At 40.5% G+C, this 20,344-nt stretch overlaps 1 protein-coding gene across 3 annotated transcripts in view; it reads left to right on the top strand.

The window, feature by feature from the left end:
• The window catches only part of dachd (dachshund d), a 163,231-nt gene that overhangs the window by 87,469 nt on the left and 55,418 nt on the right, over nucleotides 1-20,344 (top strand). For 2 of the 3 annotated variants that reach the window (XM_077537483.1, XM_077537484.1), the window contains exon 3: nucleotides 12,821-12,976. In XM_077537483.1, the coding sequence (XP_077393609.1) occupies nucleotides 12,821-12,976 (156 nt within the window). The remainder of the gene's footprint in view (nucleotides 1-12,820; nucleotides 12,977-20,344) is intronic. The other variant, XM_077537485.1, reaches the window with a different exon arrangement.

Genomic DNA, 20,344 nt, shown 5'->3' with positions numbered 1-20,344 from the left:
GGTTCAAAAAATGGATGGATGGATGGATCGTGGACATATGGAGTAAACCTTTTTGGCTGGAATATGTTGCTACGTACTGCAAAGTTGTTTGAGCGTTTTGGTAAAGTCATTCAAACGTATTGCTCAAGTAGTTCCAATGTATTGGTAAAATGTAGGCTAAATGCTAAAAACATTATGCTTTTTCCCATAATGCCAAGGGGTAGTGACTTAAGTGTGAATGTGCAATTGTGGCATTATGCGAAAATACCAAGAGGCATTATCGGAAAGTTTTTTTAGCATTTGGCCTTCATATTTTACAAAACATTCGAACACTTTAAACGGCTTTATCAAAACATTCAAACAACTAAGTGTGTTTGAACAACACAGTTCAGTCAAAACTGTTCACTCCATATTGGCAGTTCCAAGCTTCTGTAGTTGTGTGTTTTTTTTTTCAAGTTTAAGAACATTATAGCCTAATTCTTGTGAAAACTAAAATGTTAAGAATGAAATTGGTATGCGTGAATCATGAAACTCAAATCAACATCTTCTCTCAGAGCTTCTTGTCAAACAGCAAAGATGGACTCATACTCAACACCACTCACATTTCAGCATTTGATCGAAATATATGACTTTTAAATTGTATGCTACCTCAGTGTACATCACAAGACCTCAGCTTTTTCTTTGGGTTGTCTTGAAACGTAATCCAACAGAAGAAGCATCCTTAAAAAGGGGTAATGATAGAAGAACATAGGAAGGCATAGAAACATAGCAAATAGCTTATGGGGTATATGCCACGGAGGAGGTGGGACTTTCGACTTACGTAAGTCACACAGCTATGCTGTTTCCGGTTACTCACACTGCCACCCTTGTGCCCCTCAATTGCGCATTTCCGTTAATGGGTGTGCGTGTGCAGGGTGTCTCAGTTCTCCCAGTGTGTCTCAGAGTGCTTTGGATAACTGAGGCACTCTACACACAACAGTAATCGGAAAACAGCGTATGTGTGTGACTTACGGAAGTCGAAAAGCCCGTAGCATCTATCTTATTGTTACACTTCTGTGAAAGCTAAGAAAGCTAAGAACAAATTAGCACATGATGTAGGAATCACTCTACTTTCTGATCCCAAGCGATGAGCATGAAGAGCTAGCCAATAAGTGAGTGATAAGCTAACATAGCAGTCTGGTTTTTCAGTCAGTACAGAACAGAAAACAGACGATCCAAATCAAAATACTCTGTTCACAAAATGTTGGTAAAATGCAGAGACAACAGAATTGGTAACATTGATGGCTAGGTAGTACAAAAAATTTTTGATAACTGAAGCACATGACAGCTATCCAGTGGCTAGCTTGGAAGTCTGCAACCTTTAGTCACTGTTCCTTTCTGCCAAGTCGTACAAATAGCTAGATTTCAACATCACCTGTGCCTATCATGACAGCGTTAGCATGATGTCAGTCTTTTTCTCAAAATCACTGTCACAAAACACATGAACAAGGTAATCCGTGAATGCTGGCTGACATGAGGCCTAGGGTGTTTTGCGGCGATATGATGATGTTTCAAACTCACAAATTTTCAGAACTTTGGGGCATATTGTTCCCCCAAATGTGGGTCAAATTCCAGATATGTACGTCCTTCGGGGTGTTGGAATTTGGAGGTACCACTGTATTCCCTGCTTGGGGGCTCCCTGCAGCTCATCCTCGAAATGGCAATGGGTCCGAAGTGACACATGAAGCCCCCTGCCACCAGACACCCGCCGCTCACTCGTTCGCCAAAAACAGATCGTCTATGTGAGCCCCTGTGGAAAAAAAACAACAACAAAGAGAAGGTTGAATAAATTGGAGTGGAGATCTTTTCTCTCAGATTATTCCGGTAGATGTTGCATTTGTTGCCTGGAGTGCATTCTAATTAGCGCGATTAAATCCACTCCACTGCAATATGTACATAGGCGCTGGTTGACGCTAAAGCAGGCTTATCGCCACAAGAATCAACAGCAAGCGTTCAGGCCCTGACGCCCCCTCAGGCCAAGTCTTATTGCGACGAACGCTTTTGTTCTATTTGTGGCGGGCTTCATTGTGACTACTTTGATGTTGGTGGCTTAAAGTGCTTGCATTTGCATATTGTTGTGCTCTGCTTCTTGACACGTCTAATGATGTTACACCATTTTCAGCGTTCACTCGGTGTAAATGATATTTACTGAAGTACTGCACACTATACATAAAACAACACTGCGAGGTTTCTACGATAATGTCTGTTTGCTCCCGGTGTCTCGATATACTTTTAAGTGTACTGCGAAATCTAAGGTTACACTCAGTCTGGTCAGCTATAAACCGATGTACAAGATAAAAACAATAAAATAATTCTACAACCTTAAAAACAAGTCTTTTAGCTTCCCAATAAAGTCAAAGAAAAAGCAAAACACCTAGTAGCTGTGGTAACTGTTGGAATTCTCAGGGCATTGAATGGATCGCATCTGGATGGACTGCTCTGTTTACCTTGTTGCATGAACCGATAAAGCCTACATGGATAAGGAGAGAGAGAGAGAGAGAGAGAGAGAGAGAGAGAGAGAGAGAGAGAGAGAGAGAGAGAGAGAGAGAGAGAGAGAGAGAGAGAGAGGGAGAGGGAGATGGATGGGAAACTTACTTCTAGGACAAACGCCGCAGTCCAGTTGGGATCCAATCAATGACCTGAGAATGAAATTACCTGGATGAATGAGAATATTCACAGTTTTTTGTTGTTGTTTTTGTTGTTGTTGTTGTTGTTGTGGGCATGCACATTTTCATCAATGTGTATATTTTCCACTCCAGAGAGGTGCTCCCTGCCCAACCTTCCTTTCATCATGTAGACTAGGGGTGTGAATTGCCTCGTACCTGACGATTCGATTCGTATCACGATTCACAGGTCACGATTCGATTCCATACCGATTAATCCCGATACAAGTCGATTGTTGCGATTTTTTTCATTCAAATTTAGAAAATACTAATCAGTAAACTTGTAGAGTGTAAGATTTGTATGAAAATGTATTATTTATTGATCTGAAACTTCAGTCTAATACAGGTTGTAATCTGTTTCATGTTTGAACAGCATTAAAATAAAATATTAAGGCTTAATGTTCCGTTCATATAACATTCTTCCATGCTTAAAGTGTGAACTCTAACCCGAAGTAAGACGTTTTGTTGAATATTTTTCCATTAAAAATGGAAGTTTAAAAATCGATTCAGCCGCCTATTGAATCGATTCAAGAATTGCGAGATGTAGTATCGCGATATATTGCCGAATCGATTTTTTTTAACACCCCTAATGTAGACATATTTTGACAACCTGCATAGAAGCAAATAAAAACAAATGATTAAATATGATTCATCATTGTGCCATTACGATGACTGTTGTGTAATAGTGGGAGTCCATTGTGCTTTAAAAAAAATTAAAAATAAAATCCCGGCCACCTCACTTGTTTCTCTCACAGAAGAAGTCTACTGGTGTCAATATTTTTCACATATTGATATCAGGACTAAAATGCTGTAACAACCGACTCACAGTTTCTCTTTTATCAGCGCAATAAAATATCTTTTTCAGTCACTCTGCATACTATACTTTTGATAGTTGTCTAGAAGTCACTTCCAATGTGTTGTGACAAATGTTGTTACCCAATCCAAACTTCAAGTGCTGTATGATCATTCACCTAATTCGAACTGGGCACCAAAAATCATGGATATCCAAATTTTGTTACTTATCCTTTTTATTTTTATTTTTATTTTTTATTTATTTATTTTTCTTTTACTCAAAAGCACAAAAAAAAAAACATTTTGGAGTTGTGTGTTTTTTATTAGATAGTGGAATTAAAAAACAAAACAAAACAAAGGCAATTTTTTTTAATCATTTGGGAGGAATTTGCTGGTTCACTGTAAACACCAGCTAAACTTCTCAAATATGATGCCTTGTATAACAAAGCGTTTCTGATTAAATTACAACACATTGTTACTTTAATAGACTCTTCTTTGCTGTAACATTATACCAAAAGTGTTTTTGTCCTGGAGGCAAGAAAGAATTGTCTGTGAGGTGTTTGAAACCTAATATGGAGCACATTCACCACAATCACTTGCTTTGAACACATAGGGCGAGGTCCGTGGCTATCTGTAGAAAGCAAAACTTAAAGGCCGACATGAGCGCGGAGGAGGACAATGATGAGAAAGAGTTGTGTTATTTAGTAGAACAGAGAACGGAGAAGCCTTTTGATACCGTCTCCTTTAAAGCGCGGAGGAACGCTCTGATCTTGACATTTAGTCGGGGTATTCAGAGGCCACTGATAAAGTAATTGAGGTTTTTGCTGTTCTCGTAACCGTCAGGCGGCCGTCGCTAACTGCGGTCGGAAGCAACTTTTCCTATCCGTCGCTGGCTGCTTTTATAATTGAACAGTTTTGAAGATAGCATTCGGCGTTAAATGTCAGGGGAAGTTACCGATTTTGACAGTTTCCTAATTGGATATAATTGACCACACATAAGTTAGTATCTAAGCAGGCGGCTAATTGATGTCGCTGTCACGTCCAGAGATTGCTGATGGATGGTAAAATGGCGGCACTGGGAAAGTGTCTCAAATAGCTATCATGTCACATCGTATTACTTCACTTTTCACTTCAGCTAGCGCCCCCGTGCGTATTTTGACTTGGCAGCAGCTTCACCAAAGATGTGATTAACGCAAAATTTCTAAGTAAAGTGTTTAAAAAAAAAAAAATAGTCGTATCAAGGTTTAACGGACACGAGTAGCATTGCACAGCTCTAGTCGGACCATTTTCAGCAAAATTAGCTAGCTAGTTGTAGAACTGTTAGGTTAAGGCATTGTTCCTAATGAGTATTAACAAACTGCTTACAAAGTTTTGAGAGATCCAAAAAGAACGATCTACGGCAGCATTAATCTGCCCATGCTAAGCAACATAGCTAGCTAGTCTACTACCGCTCTAATGAATTCACAGCCAATCTATCCTCTCTAAGTGTGTCACTGTCCAAGCAACATTTGCTTGTTTGTACTCGTAGCAAACTGTTTCACCAGGTGAAGCATGGTCACTAAACAATTATTTATAAGTTTTAACAAATCTTAAAGAGATGCGAGCAGTATTAGCATAGCGATAATGTGCCTGTAAGCCCACCTAAACATTTATAAAAAGTGATCTTGTTTCAGCTGCTCTTTCTTTTGAATTTAGTGTTGAAAAAAAGTGTGGTGTTTGTTTTGTGGTGAGTTGTCACATAACATTATGCATGAAGACAGTTTGGTTGAAGTTTACCATTGGCAAACAAACCCTTGTAGCCTCTAACAAGGCAGAGTGATTGTGAACAGCGTAAATGGCTTGAATGGTAATTTTAGGCTTCTTCTCGACTACTTTAGATTGTTGTTAAAGTCGAAAAGATGTTATCTGAGGTAAATTGCTTCCAAGGGAGGTGACTCATCGGCCATAATTTACATTCCAACAGGTAAGTTGATTAAAAAATAGATGTGGTGGAAGTTTGAAATATTGTTAACATGATCATTGAGGGACTGGCAAATTAACTTTTCTGTGGTTCGGGTTAATGGCACAGAAGAGCTCTTTTGAAAGTGAAATGGATTGCACACCGGTTGAGTTTAGCTCTCATGCTAGCAATTATGTTTTGTTAAATACCTCAAAGACAACCCAACCAAACATTTTAGGGCTAGTCAATTATTGTTCTGCAAATATTGTAGTGTCAATATTCCACAAACATTACGATGTATGACCTTAATGTCTTAAATGTTAGTTAGAAATTTTCAATTTAGTCTTATAAAGCCTGTTCAAGCATTTTTACTAAGTAATTTTGAAATGTCACCATGGTACGCTAATGGCCAGTCGTACCTAAATCATCATAGCTCAATTTGTCAAATCCATTTTACTTTCTCCCAAACAAGCCCCAATCCACTATGGTGTTTATGACTCATTCATCTGCAAATGTTGTATTTTTGCTGCCACTAAATGCGCAAATCACACCGGATTAAAATCAACGCCTACACTGTTGTGCAAGTTTCCTTCTCACGCTAACAAGAGCAGCAACGTGAGTGTTGGAACACATTGTTAACATATGTATGTGTGCCCTTGACACCGCTTCCATTTAGAAAGGAGGACATCTTAATATGCTTAGCTTCCCATTTAAGGAAATACTCTCTATATGTACATACGCGTGTGTGCGTGTGTATGTGTGTGAAAGCGCTCGTGTAAGTGTATGCACATGCCCGAGGGAGTTTTTCAGGTGGTTGATGCATTACAGGCAGCTTGCCCCCCACCCCCAACCCAACATTCCCAACCTTCCAAATGGGATTATTTGGCGTGGACTGACACCATACGGAGATGACATCTCCTGTAAAGTGGAGAGAGGACCTCCACTCACACTATGGCCTCGACTTGAGCTGCGGAAACGTCAGTGTAATTCATTTATGTGCTGGAGGAACTGAGTTTACCATTAGAGAAATGAATGCTACCTACAGTACATATCCGACCTGCAAACATCCACTACTTCACTGGCAAAATAAGACAGTGGAACCTAGATGCCCACGGATTCTAACTTTTGCTGTTTCAAATTGAAGCCCAAAAAGTGGTCCCCAACCATTAAAAATACTGCAGACAAAAACTAAACTTGCCGTTGTAAATCTTAGCAAAGTTCTTGACAAAATTGTAGTTACTAGACTTTAGATTCTGTGATATAATACAGACTCTCTTTCACTCAGTCATTATGGTCACATTTAGTGAAGGAGATGTCTTAAAATTGATGGAAGTTGCCTTAAAATTTTTAATGTGGCTTCCTTAAACCTGCAGATGCCCTGTCTTAAAACCTTTATTATCAGTACAGGCAATGCTTTAAGGAACAAGTTAGCATTTTTAACTGTCATACAAGTGTTAAGTCTGTAAAACTATAAAACACCTTGAATTTGATAACAATGTAAGGTGTCGCTTAACAATTTGCATCACAGAAGTTTCTCTTTTTACATTGTTACGTTGTCACACAGAAGTAAAACTAATTAAAACTTTGAACATGTGTGTTATCTCGATCTGGATGGTTGACCTCCAGAATTTTTCCTATAGGAAAAGATGGAGATGTTAAAAAACATTTTCAATGTCATAAAACTTTAGTGACTGGTTAGGTTATTTGAGTAGCAATCATTTGGTCACCAATGTCAATAGAAAAGAAAAAAACAATAAAAATTCAAGGTAACATTTAATAACAGATGACAAAAGTATAATATGATGTCACACAATTTCACGAATGGTCGTGTCTCGGTCACTGGTTTTCAGTTATTCAAAATATGAATCACAGTTGTACAAGGTGGCGACCTTGCAAATTAAAGCCAATCAAAATGCACAGAAGCTTTCATACAGACGAAAAATCTATTTCCAGGTTTCAGCAAGAAAGTCACAGCTACCCAAGATCTAAATATATACAGTACAATATGTACAACAATCCTTAACCATATTTACAATTTCATATATATCTTTGGATGAAATAGCCAAGTTTGTTGGAAAAATGTACACGAGTGTTGCATACCTTACCTGTATAGGGACTAAGACCGCAATACAGGGTCACACATAGTCTCCAAACATTACATTGTCCATTGTGTGGGGGTGAGCAGCCAACTGTCATTTTTGCAGTGGCCGCGTTCTAATAAGGTCCCCATAACACGGTCAGTCTGGTGGGTGTCTGAGACACAAAACAAGGAGTTCAATGGTTGACACCAGGACCATAGGGCTCCTTAAAGTCCAGGCGAACGGCATTCCGGAGACCACACACGATGCAATGGCGGTAACAGGTCAAGGGGCACAGGAAACGAGGCCTGGAGCTGTTGTAGGTCCAGAGTAGAGAAGAGTGGTGGCCGCAGGACGTACGCCACCGTAGCAGATTGGTGTGGTGGCCGCAGGAAATGCAATGTTAAAGACATACTTTCTGAAAATTGTGTTATTGTAGTTTGTTTTTCATCACTGGTGCAATCATCTTTTATTTCAGAATCACATTTGGCTCATCTGGCCTGTGCGGTTGTACGGTCATTGGGATATGTATTCCCTTTTGATGTACAATTAGCATGTCACTGACAGTGAGAGCAGCTCGCCCTAATCCGCCACCACTTCAAGCTGGATCCACCAGCAGTTTAGCGTTGTTTCTTTGTCTCGCTCCTCTCAGATAGCGGCTTGTCATAAGGTTAGTAAGCACTGCAACTGATCCTAAATTTATCGTGATGCAATGTAGCACAGTTCAAGTGAGCACAGTACACCTAAGAGCATTATCGTGCTGCCACATGCATGCGTAACCTGATGTTTAAGTGTTTTAATTTGCGCCCGTGGTGCGCGCTTTAACAAAGCCAAAACTATAATTTTGTAAAAAAGACGAAACCGTCTTTTGTGCAGTGGTGCGAAGATAATGTGATTTTAATTCAATTATGCGAGTTAGTTGCGGAGGGCACAGGCATCGGGGTGTTTGTCGTAAGAATGTTCTGACATTGGCGCAGGTATGGGGCAGCTAGCATGTTAATTAATGATGAAGATCCTGACAATATGCGGAGGCATGACAGCGTTAAGCCAGTCGGCTGCTGCTTCCTTTGCATATTAATAGATCCTTCATTATTATTTAATATGACAGCTGCTCCAAGGGCTACCGTCAGACCTTGTCTCTGTTATTTGCTGTTTGGTGCTCCCCGTGTGACACCGCCACGCTAGTCTCCATTAATTCTTTGACGGGTTCTGCATTTTTTGTTTGCTTTTGCGCTCCCAATGATTCGTACCTGTGTCTATACCAGCGTCTGAATCTAAAGGTGACTTTGGGAGACTATACGAGGCGGGATTGTTTTGTTTGCATGGTAATGAATGCAGATTAGCAACCGAGTGGAATGTTGACGTTTCCGACTTCCTGCGGCTTAATGGACTTCCCTGTCTTCCTCATTACGCCTGCTGCGTCAGGCCGCCGGTTCTGAAGATATGACAATTGATCTGTTGGAATGAAACAATTAGCAGAAGAAAGATTTTAGATTTATGCAGCGAATCGTTTAACCAAAAACAAAGTGATGGGCGGAGCCTCATTGAGAGCTTTGCCTGACAATCAGAAACATCTGATTCATAGCTTCTTTTGCAGGGATTTATTTGCATCCCAGTGTTGTTTTTTCAGATTAATGCTTTGATCGATAATCAGTAAGGAAGTTAGCGACCAAAAGTCAAGTAGAACACATTTCCGATCATTGTAAATTATAGACAGAGAGAGGTGTCCAAATTAATTTATTGATCGACAACTAATCGATCATTAAATTAATCAACAACTATTTTAAAAATTGATTAAACATTTACAGTTGTAAAATTGTCTTAATTCAGCCCTCTCAATAGTATTTATTCTCTGATTTCTGTAGTCCTTCATAAAACCAGAACGATTATCAGTTGTGCTTCATCAAAATAGGACATTAACAAACATCTGTGTGTGTCAAATAGTGCGTGTGCATAATACACAATTCAGAAATATATTAGGAACCGAAAAATGGCCGTAAATATACAAAAAGGCATTTTTGTTGATTTTATATCGTGTTGGCCATTGCAGACCTATTACAAAAACAAATCTGTCCGAGGTGATTTTTCAGATTGATACCAAATATGAGTTGTGAAAATCAAAGCGACAGACAATGCCAAATTGCAGATTTAGATTTTATTATAGTATATTGGTAGAAGAACGTGGCAATAAAGTTTGCCTAGCTAAAAATGCTAATAAAGTTTGCACTGAAATTAGTCATCTGTCTATTGAATTGAATTAAGTTGTCATTTTTAGCTTTTTTTTTTGTCAATTGCCAGGCCTCATGCAAAAACAAACTTGTCCAAGAGGATTTTTCCAAATTTGACCCATGAATACTAGATGGATGAATAGTGCTAAATTGTGAGAATGTTGAGTTTTTAGCTTACTGGTAGCGCGCTCCCTAACCGGCGGGCGTGGGTTAGATCCCCAAGCCGCCACAAATATTAGACAGATGGACAAGGTTACATTTTGAATATTCAGAGTTTTCCTCATAGTGTTTAGGAGGAGCATTTCAACAAAGATTGTCTCTTTCACTTGTACATCAAATTGCCCATTCAAAAACTTCAGATCTCCCCGAAAATGTCTTATGGTGTGTTAATGTCCCAGCCTGCAACTGACTGTTAACACTCGTTTAAGTACACTACGAATGGAAACGTATACAACATACGTCTTAAACTTCACTTCTTCCATGGGCTTTGATGGGCATGGTTGAGGAATTGTTTGTTGTCGCTTGCTGTCTTAGTAAACCAAACAACCACTAAACAAATAGCAATTAAAAGATCCTAGGCGCTACCCACACGTTAAGGATGCACAGGCTGCAGTACAATAAAGCACATCCAAAGCTGTGAGCGGGGGCAAGGCGAGGTGTTCTCTGCACCTGATTTGTGCGGTGAATTTATCACACAAACAGCCCCGGAGGTGATTTCAATATTTACTCTGCAGTCTGTTCTGCATACGTCTCATTTGGGAAACAGTTGACTCTTGGCCATTATACACAAATGAAGGCTGACCTTCAGGCCAGGCAGAGGCTACATTCATTATGTGCACAAGTATCACCTTCTTATGGGCCCGTGACTTTTTTCCGTCTGACGCCTTTTGCATATGGAACAGCCGTCGGCAAACGAGAGGGCCATCACTGACATGATGTATACAGTGCGTCAATATGGTACTGATGTATTTTAAGATGCAAACAAGCCTCTAAATTATATGCGCAGAATGACTCTCACCATCTGTCCATCAGCTGGGAAGAAGAGCGTCTTCTGCTGGGCACACACGTCGATTCCTACCCGTTTCCATGCTTGCTAAAAGCCGCTCCTGAGCGTGACAGCGCAGTGGCAAAAAATGCAAAGACAAAGCTGCATATTAAGTATAAGCAGTTAAGGGGCAGGTGATGTACTCAATGGTAGATCTGAGCGATTCCACTAATAGGCGCTTTCCTTTTGTATTTCTTTTTTTTTTTTTTGTCTTTTCCCAACTGTGCATCTTTGATGTTACTGGCGAGGAGAATCCACGGAATCTCTCGAGGACGCACATACAGTACACGCAAGCCCGGAAGAGCTTTAGCGCTATTTGTCCCCACTGCCTGAGACAGAGACCTCATGAATAAAGATTTCAAGTCACGTTTGATATAACCAGAAGCCCCGAAAGTGCCGCAATGACAAACCCGATGCTTTATGGTCTCTGCAGTGCGCACGCCATATGTGTGTCTATTATCCCGCACATACTAGATCATACCCAGTCCATTTTGTTTGAGGGTCTGGACATGTTCCTCATCTGTGTTAAAAAATTGGAAGAAGCGTTATTCAGGAAAGTCCGTATTTAGGCCCAGAAAATAATATAGTTCACTGTAGTACCTGCCAATGTTTGTCCACCCTCCATATTCTTTATATTTCAAAGGATTTATTTCTCTGATTAACACTAATTGACATTGATTACATTTGTTGCCAAACCTCTATTAAATATAATATCGTATTTATAATATTCACAGAGTGTGCAAACAATAACCACTTATTTAAAAGCAAGCTGAGGAGGGAATCGTAGAGGCTCCATTGTTGTAAAAAAAATGTGTAAAATGATTTTTTTAATCTATAAAATTTGAGTGAAATAACATCAGTGCACATTGTTTTTTCTTTAACCAACTACTCTCTTGCTAGCATTAGTGGTAGTTAGTCCATTTTTTACCATTACTGATTGTCATGGAAGTGAACCATTATGGAACGTCTGGGGAGAGAAAACATCAGTGTACGTTCTGTTTACTGTTTTAAGTTTCGAGCAAACCAATTGTGTTTTTACTGCCTATTTGGAGGAGGCAGTCATTGGAGCCAGCTAGCTAGCTAAAACAATTTAGAATACAAAGTTTACCAACATTACAATGGTTTTGACATTTTTAGCAGCTGGCAACTTGCCTTTGTTCATGAACCAATAACTCACTAGAGTCATAGACAGAGGTGGACTTGGACAAATAAATCGCCCCAGGTGTTTTGGCTTAGACCGGCTCCTCATAATTAGCGGAGCACAACCGACTAGTAATTTATGTATGTGTTCCCCAACGGAATACATTTTACAATTATCCAAATTATTTTTTGTAAGATGCTTTACAGCATGCTATACAGTGTGTATAAAACTTCAACTGTTGTCAGCAAATTGAAAACAGTTTTAAAAAAATAAATAAAAAAATAAAAATATTTAAATTTCTAGCGCAAGGACTGTAGCTCACACATTGAAAAAGACTCTTCTTCCATAATAGCATGAAGATATTCTGACTAGTTTTTTTTTTTTTGGTTGTTTGTTTGTTTGTTTTCTCATTATGTCTGTTTCTTTTGTAATTGATTAGTCGATTTTTCATCTGCCCACCAGACGTATAGATAGCCCTTGGCCAGTCCATCCATACTGATAGGACATCTGAGAGTGTAATATCAAAGCACAACTTATACATTGTGCACTGGAAAACCAATAATCAAACAAACAAATGCTTACATCATATGTAGTTATTATAACTGCATCCCTTCCCCTTGAAGGCACAAATAATTCAATATGGAGAGTGAGGCACCATGGGGTGGGTGTAGCCTTCATCACAATCATATGATACCATCATCATGACAGCCTGCTGTGAAGATATCCTCTGTCACCACATGAAAAAGCACGTACATGCCTATTCCCCGTGGGGTATAAAATTATTCATTGTTCCACTCTTTCAAAAGTCCTCCTTTTGTCATTCATTTGCTCAAGCAGGTTTTTTTTACATCCCCTGGCAGACTTGTGGCACTATAGCTAAGCAGTCTGTACGCTTCCTGTTTCCTCTCCCTTCAAGGTCTGACGGCGGCAGCGGCGGCGGCTGCCAACGCGGCCATCGCAGAGGCCATGAAGGTCAAGAAGATCAAGTTGGAGGCTATGGGCGGCTACCATGCCAACGCCAACCACCACCACGGGGCCGACGGTGAGAACGGAGACCTCAGCTCCAGCGTCGGTGAGGACGCACATACTGTACTGTCATCAACACAGTAATTCTCAGGAAAAAAAATTGACATATATATTTCACCAACATACCATAAAATTATTGTATTATCAATATGTAATATTGCATTTAGCTTACTAGCTAGCTACCATACTAACGAACACAATACCCGATAATTAACTTTTGCGGGCTGGCATTGATAACAAGCTAGCTACATTATGTAATTAACAACATTTGCTGTATGCACAAATAGTAATGGGCTAACATTGGTTTCCATTTGATATTTTTGTGGGCTCTGCCTTTAGCAAGCGAGCTGTATAGCTAGCTACAATGCACAGAGCAAGTTGAGAGATGACGGTTTTGATTGAGCATTGTGATGGCTTTCACCATCTTACAGGTTTTCCAACTTATTAGCTGTCATTCGATTGATTTTTTTTTTTTATATCAATCCGGAATCTGCATTTGTAGCTCACTCGTGAACTAACTTATTGCATTTTTTATGCATATTTTTTGAGAGGCCGTTATTCATATATAGATAAATAACAAACCAATGACAGCTTTAACTGCATTTTTCTTTGTTTTGGTGGTTCAGATCCTAAAACCATTGAAAACATATACATTTAAAAGAATGTCAGATTTTATTATTAGTAGTGAATTACTAATGTTTAATTTGAAATAGCTGCAAAGCTTTTTCAGCATGGGTCTTGTTTTCCTCACCTGACATATGAGATTGTTGTGTTGAAAGTGAGAAAAAAAAAACACAACACTCTTGAAGGCTAAGTGAATCTGTGAACACAATTTCCCAAAGCTATCAGCCTTTTAACAAGGCCTAATTGAATTGCTGTGAGAGCTTTAGTTTTTTTTTCTTTTTTTCTTCTTCCCTCCTTTCGCTATGCGCCATTCCAATTAATTATTAGCCCTAAAATGCAGAAGGATTTTCATGATATCACACAGAAGCACTTAGTGTATTAAAGAGAACGATAATAGAGCAGATCCACGAGCCCGTTCCGAATTATAAACCAAATGTATTCCCTGTAGCTTTGGCTGCTAAATGGAAGCTTTTGGATTCACTTACTGTGACTCCTGAATACATTTCACCGGTAACACTTGACACCGCACACGAAAACAGGATGTGTTCCCGAAGCCGATTTTAACAATGCGGAATGCATAAAGTGTGAGGTCATCGCTCCGAGAGAATGGAGTGTGTAAAAAAGAAAAGACGGAAGAGAATAGGAGCGCGCGAGGTCACGGAAATAAAGATAAATGTGAGCACCAACAGCAAGGCTGCGGCAATGGAGCTAATAAGAAACTCTTTTATCTTTTTACAATTTAAATGGTAACCTTGAGCCCGGCCACGCCGCGCTAGAATCGTAATTCTAGACGGCGAAGGGCGGGAGCGGCTCTCAGGTGCGTCCGGCATTAGTTTGTGAGTGAAATATATGGCGGCGACGCCTCTCGGCCCCATCCACAATCAATTGGATTCTTTTTCCTTTAATATTTACCCGCCGCGATGAGACCATGCTCGTCTGCATGGTGATGAACAGTCTGCCAGTGGCGTTTGAAGGTGACCTGTCAGTGAGTATGGACAAATCTCTCGCTCGCAGAAATGTAGAAAATAAATCATTAGCTCGACAGGGCCACTCTACAACCCCCAAGCGCACACCTCCTCCTCATCTCGCCACTGCTCTCACTCACTCTCTGCGGATTTAAATCAGCTCAGATTTATGATTTGAATTAATGCTTCGTTTGGTCAAAGGAATGGTCTCGGAGACAAATGATGTTTGGTACTGAAAACCATCCTCATATTGATTACCGGGTGTCGCAGCAATCTCGTGTTTATATCAAGCACTCGCCTGTGACAGGGGTGGCCAGCAGGAGTCATCCTGATAATATGCTGCAGAGTTATTGCATCGTTTCTTCATCCGTCCCCACCCTTGGATTATATTTAATACCAGTAAATCCACCAAAATATCAACTTGTGTGATAACGATTCAGCAACTATTTGAAAATGTCTAATGACCCTTTTCCACTACATGCTCTCGATACAGCTTTGCTCACTACTAATATACATATGAAACCCGACTCTACTACAGTTTGTAGTTGTACCTCCCTAACCTGTCTACCTGGATGTCATACCCTTGCCTTAACTACCTACCTTACTATAACATCCCACTTCCTAACTCATTTGCTCCCAATAACGTGTAAATACGTTTTTTTTAATGTTCTAAGTGTCCCAAAGACGTATTTATACGTGTTTTTTTTGTTTTTTATGCTAGAGCATACAGAAGGCTTTGATACAGCCTCTCAACTGCAAAGAACGGTTGCAGAAATGGTAGTTATTACACAAACGGTGCAAGTTCATATTTTTTTTTTTTACAAATCTATACCAAGGTTTCCCCCAGCGCTTTATAGGCCTGGTGGGCCGCCAGACTTTTTTTGTGAGGCTAATCGTCAGGCAGTAACTGGTTTTACAAATATGACATATTTGGGGGTCTACCCAACACCTCCTACCTACTTACCTACCTCCCTACATTCGCTGCCTACCTACCCTGTCCTTAACTTCTGACCTAGCTACCTTCATACCTTCCTCCTGAGCCTGTTTATCTCCCATACCCACATACCTATCAACCTTATTACTCTACCCTACTTGCCTACATATCTTTAACCTCCTTATGCTACTTACCTACCAACTCTATCTGCCATCTTACCTATCTCGTTGTCTTACCTTAAGTACCTTTAAAGGCATCTAAAGGTAGAAAAATGCTCGAAAAAGGTATCCCAGTTACAACAATAACCAGTTTACCCTACTGTACTTACCCAAACTTATTCCCATGTATCCCTTACATACCTACCAACGAACCCATCTTTACCTTACCTACCTCCCACTCTACCTTCAAAATGTTTGAAACAGGAGATATGTACAGTATATGTGACCAGCCATGACACTGATATAATTGGACTGCATGGTTCTATTAAATCCCAAACCTCTTAGCTACAGGTGCCTCCTCAGAGTGTTTGTGTGCGGCGGTTGAAAGCTGAGCCAGCCTGTGAAGGACACTCTGTTCCGTTTGTAGAGTTGGATCAGCCATCGCTGTCTTTGTGTTGATGTAAATTGAACAGCCAAATGTTTCTCCCTTGCATTAAATATTCATCTCAATTAGAGTTTCCTGTTTGCATCAATGTTATTAATTATAAGAAAAGGAAAAACAGCCGGTTCCACTCTTAAACCAAACTAGGCGAACATCCTGAGCGAGAGGGGAAATAGTTTTGAATGTTGGGAAAATGTGATGAGAGACAAAGAAATGAAAAGATTATTTTTTTTTTTTTTTTTTTTTATGGGAGTGCATGGGGGGTTGCCTGTTCGGAGCAGGCCTCCCAGAGCAAACTCTGGATTGTTCCTGCGCCTCTCAGGAAATGCCACAATTACAGATCACAGACCAAGCAAAACACGTGTGGCGCTGGGCCTTGAGGGGGATAAACAGCCCCCACCGCCCACTACCCTCCCCGTCCCTCCTCTGCGCACTGACCCCAGCCACAACCTTCATTACTGGGAGAGAAAATACTGTCCGCTGCCCACTAACAAACACCTGCCAATTCCATGAGAAGGAATTGTTTTTTTTCTTTCTTCTCTAGCGTGGAAGGAAAATAAAGTGTTTCTCAGTAAGAGGAGTGGGAGGTAAAGATAACAATGTTCAACCTCTCCTCCTTTATTATTTTACCAAAATCCATCCATCCGTCTTTCAACCCCCCCAACTGCGCTCCCCACTCCCAGCCATCTCTTCGGCCACTGGGTGCTTGCCACGCCACTCGTCCGACTGGTCACCACGCAGCTCTAATGGAGCTGAAATCTCACTCATAATTAGATATGGGAATTCTGACTGTCATCAGCCAGATGATGCCACCAAGCAAAGAAACACAAGTGGGGAGAAGACTGCTAAAATGCACCGCTTCCTAATCTACTTCTGAGCAGTGGAGACTCAGTCGGCGTCCATACGTATTGTACAAAACAATTTACTTGCACACGCCTGGTTCAAACAAACGTCCCTCCACAACAGTGGAATTTCAAAACAAATCTCTGACCACATCAAAACATATTTGCAGATTCTCGGTGGCGCTATAAGCCTCTTTCACACAGAGGTCCTGGAAAATACCTACATCAGAGTTGAAATAGAAGATGGACCATTAGCTTTTTCAATAGAACCCAGCGAGGAGCGATATTAATGCATCTTTGTGACATGGCATCCTGCAATCAGATAATTACATTAGATGGCATCAGTGCCACTGTTTGTTGTTATAAACACATACTGTCAAACAGTGGCAATTACTTTCGACACAACTGGGTTGGAGAAGTGATTGCTGGGTGTTAATCTTCACACCCCTGACATAGTGTGTGATATCTTAGGCTACACACTGCAGGCAAATATCACATTTTTTTTTTTGCACAAATGCGACCTGTATCTGACTATTTTTTTTTTTGGGGGGGGGTCATTACTCGGGAGACATACATGAATCGGCAAAGTAGTTTTGAGTAACATTGTGACATTATATTTGACTTTAATCCCACTTGAAACATAAAGCATAAAGTTGACACTTGTGGCGAGGGTGATCTTAGTATTTTAGCAACGTAGATGGCTCATTTATGACGTGACGTCATCGTTACGGGAGAAAAAAAAAAAAGGAGTGGTCTCGTTAGTTGAGGAGCTTAAATAGACTCGCCTCATTTTCACAAAATATTGTTTCTACCTCCTTGGTAGCTATGAGTTGGTGAAAATATGAGCGCCGAGGACGGACTTATAAAAGTCAGTGTGTCATGAGCTGGAGGTTGGATCCCAAAGCGCAGACACAAGTAAGATTTTAACTATTTATTCACATTGAGAGGAATGAAACAAACTTGACTAGACGAGAAACAAAGAGAGTTGCACGGAGAGACAATGGGAACAGAAGTAATAATCCGAAAAACATACACACTTCTCAGACCTCTATTACAGACAGTGACTCGATCTGATTGGTTGTGACTAAGTAAAGGATTAAAGATTGAGATCACAAAGCTCATGACATCACATAGTATAAAACCAGTTGAAACATCACATAGTGTTTTTACAGTTGAAACCAGATTATGGTTACATGATGGTTACATCAGTTCAAAACAGACACTTGACCTCACGGTCGTGAACCCAAACTTAACAGGTCATGAACTCAAACTTAACCCTGGCGTGACCCTAGACATGACACCGTGGCCCTGACACTTTTGACCATACGTATTTACTTCCGCAAACACAGCGTTGTGAGGAACATTGTATCTTCTTCTGCGCATGCGGGTCACTTTGGGGACACATACGTTCACCCAGCAGACAAATTGTGGTCGCAATTAAGAGGTAATGTGAATGCTTACTCAAAAAAAAAATTGGATTTTACCAAAAAAAAAAATTGAAATTGAGCATTAAGTCATGCAGTGTGAACGTAGCCTTGGTATCCTCATTCTATGTCAGAGTCTTTGATACCCAAAAGTGACCTGGGGGGGAAAAGGCAGAAAAATTATGTTATTTGTGGAAAAGCCTGGGTGAAAAGTAGGAATTTGATGTGTGGAATAACAGTGAGTGATATTGTGGCGGCTCACAAAATGAGATAATTTAATTTGGCAATTTCAATGCCTTAAGTAGTGTGTTTTTGAATCCGTCCAATTGTCGTAAAACTTGGTGATACCAAAGACGGAAGGAGGAAAAATTGGTCTTTAATTCGACCATTGTCCTGAAACCGATTTGTTCCACCGTAGCGGTTCCACTGCAGTATCGACATGGTAGCCTACTTGGAAATCCAAGATCACCGCCTGCTCGGTTGGCGTTGCCCACATACCTGGAGCACTGCCTGCATGCGATTTGAGGGTAAAAATGGCAAGACGAGGAGGAAGCATCATTCTCTCCGTTCCAGGGTCATCAGGCTAATTTCTGGCAGCCCCACCCTCATGCTTGCATGTTAGCACATTTGTGCGTGTGTGTGCATGAGAAAAAGGGGGGCTTTGGCCCCTGAGAGCGCTCTGTGAGGAGACCACAGCTGTACACTCCCAGCAGCTAATTGGTCCTTATCTAGCTGTCCCATTCATCTTCATTTTTTACCAATTACTGAGCATTATCTGTGTTCTCTGTTGGGTTTGGGACTTAATCCTTTTTGGTTAAGCTGACGCTACAGCTTGCAAATTTCAAATAGAAAGGATGAAGACGGAGCATAAAGGAATGGAGGGCTGCTGGGGAGGGCAGAAGTCACGCTAAATCTAAACTAGAAAGTTCCCATCATCCTCGGACGCTCGATAAAGGATGGCATCGCATGAAGGAGAAATGGAAGAGATCAATTATCGGCGTTTATAATTCAAGTTTGCAAACACTGCAGCCACATTGATTAGGTTATTCTCGTTGCCGTCGCCGTTATTGACTTGTTAAAACCATATTTTCTCATCATCATCATGTCTGCGGTCACAGATAGAACAGCGCTTTAAGGGGAAACATTCATTATTTAAGGTGCACGGCGAGGCCTGAGTCATTGTGTTCGGCCCAGAAACAGCACGTAGCCTAGCGAGCGCCGCTCGTCCAGAAGGTACATCAAGACACGGCAATCTGGGGCAGTTAGCCTTAATTTTGCAAGATCAATGCATAACCGGGCCCCCTCCCGATATGGGGTCCGTGCTTGGTGACGCCGCAAAGCCGCCAGGAGCGCGCTTAGAGAGCGAGCGCTAATTACCTGAATGTTTACCGCTCTGCTGGAAAGCACTTTGGATCATATCAGCCAGTCAATTTACGTCCGAATGCTAAATAAGATACTAGGCTAGCAGTGTTTATGAATGAACATGTGTGTAAATGACATTGTTATACAATGAAAAGCTGTTATGATGGCCAAGGTCAGTGTTTCCCAACCTTTGAGCAGCACTTATTTTACATGACAACAAGATCTGATGGCACGTCACCCAAATTAATGACAGAAAAAGTAGATACATAGAATAATTATGTACTTTATGTCATCTAGGGATCATTTAACTCATTCACTGCCTTTGACAAGTATACTTGTCAATTGTATTTTTTAGAGCGGTGCTAAATGGGGGCGAATCTGAGCATGCTCCACTGTAAATATCAAACTTGGAAACAACTTTACTGATGCCCAACCACCGGTAGATGACATCATTGCCCCATTTTATAGGAAATAAACACAGTTTCAGAGTCCATGGGAGAAATGGCTGTATTTTGGCAAACCTACATTTTTCTGCTGTCAATTATAAAAGAACGGGACGGGACAAAAAGTAGGGAGTCTATTCTGTTATTTGGTAGATTCGGTTTATATATAATTATTGAATGTAATATCACGTGAGTATTGGAAATGTAAAAATTTTCTATA

Source organism: Festucalex cinctus, chromosome 11 (genome assembly GCF_051991245.1).
Source record: "Festucalex cinctus isolate MCC-2025b chromosome 11, RoL_Fcin_1.0, whole genome shotgun sequence".
Taxonomy (NCBI): Eukaryota; Metazoa; Chordata; class Actinopteri; order Syngnathiformes; family Syngnathidae; genus Festucalex; species Festucalex cinctus.
This window is presented reverse-complemented; position numbering and strand designations above follow the sequence as displayed.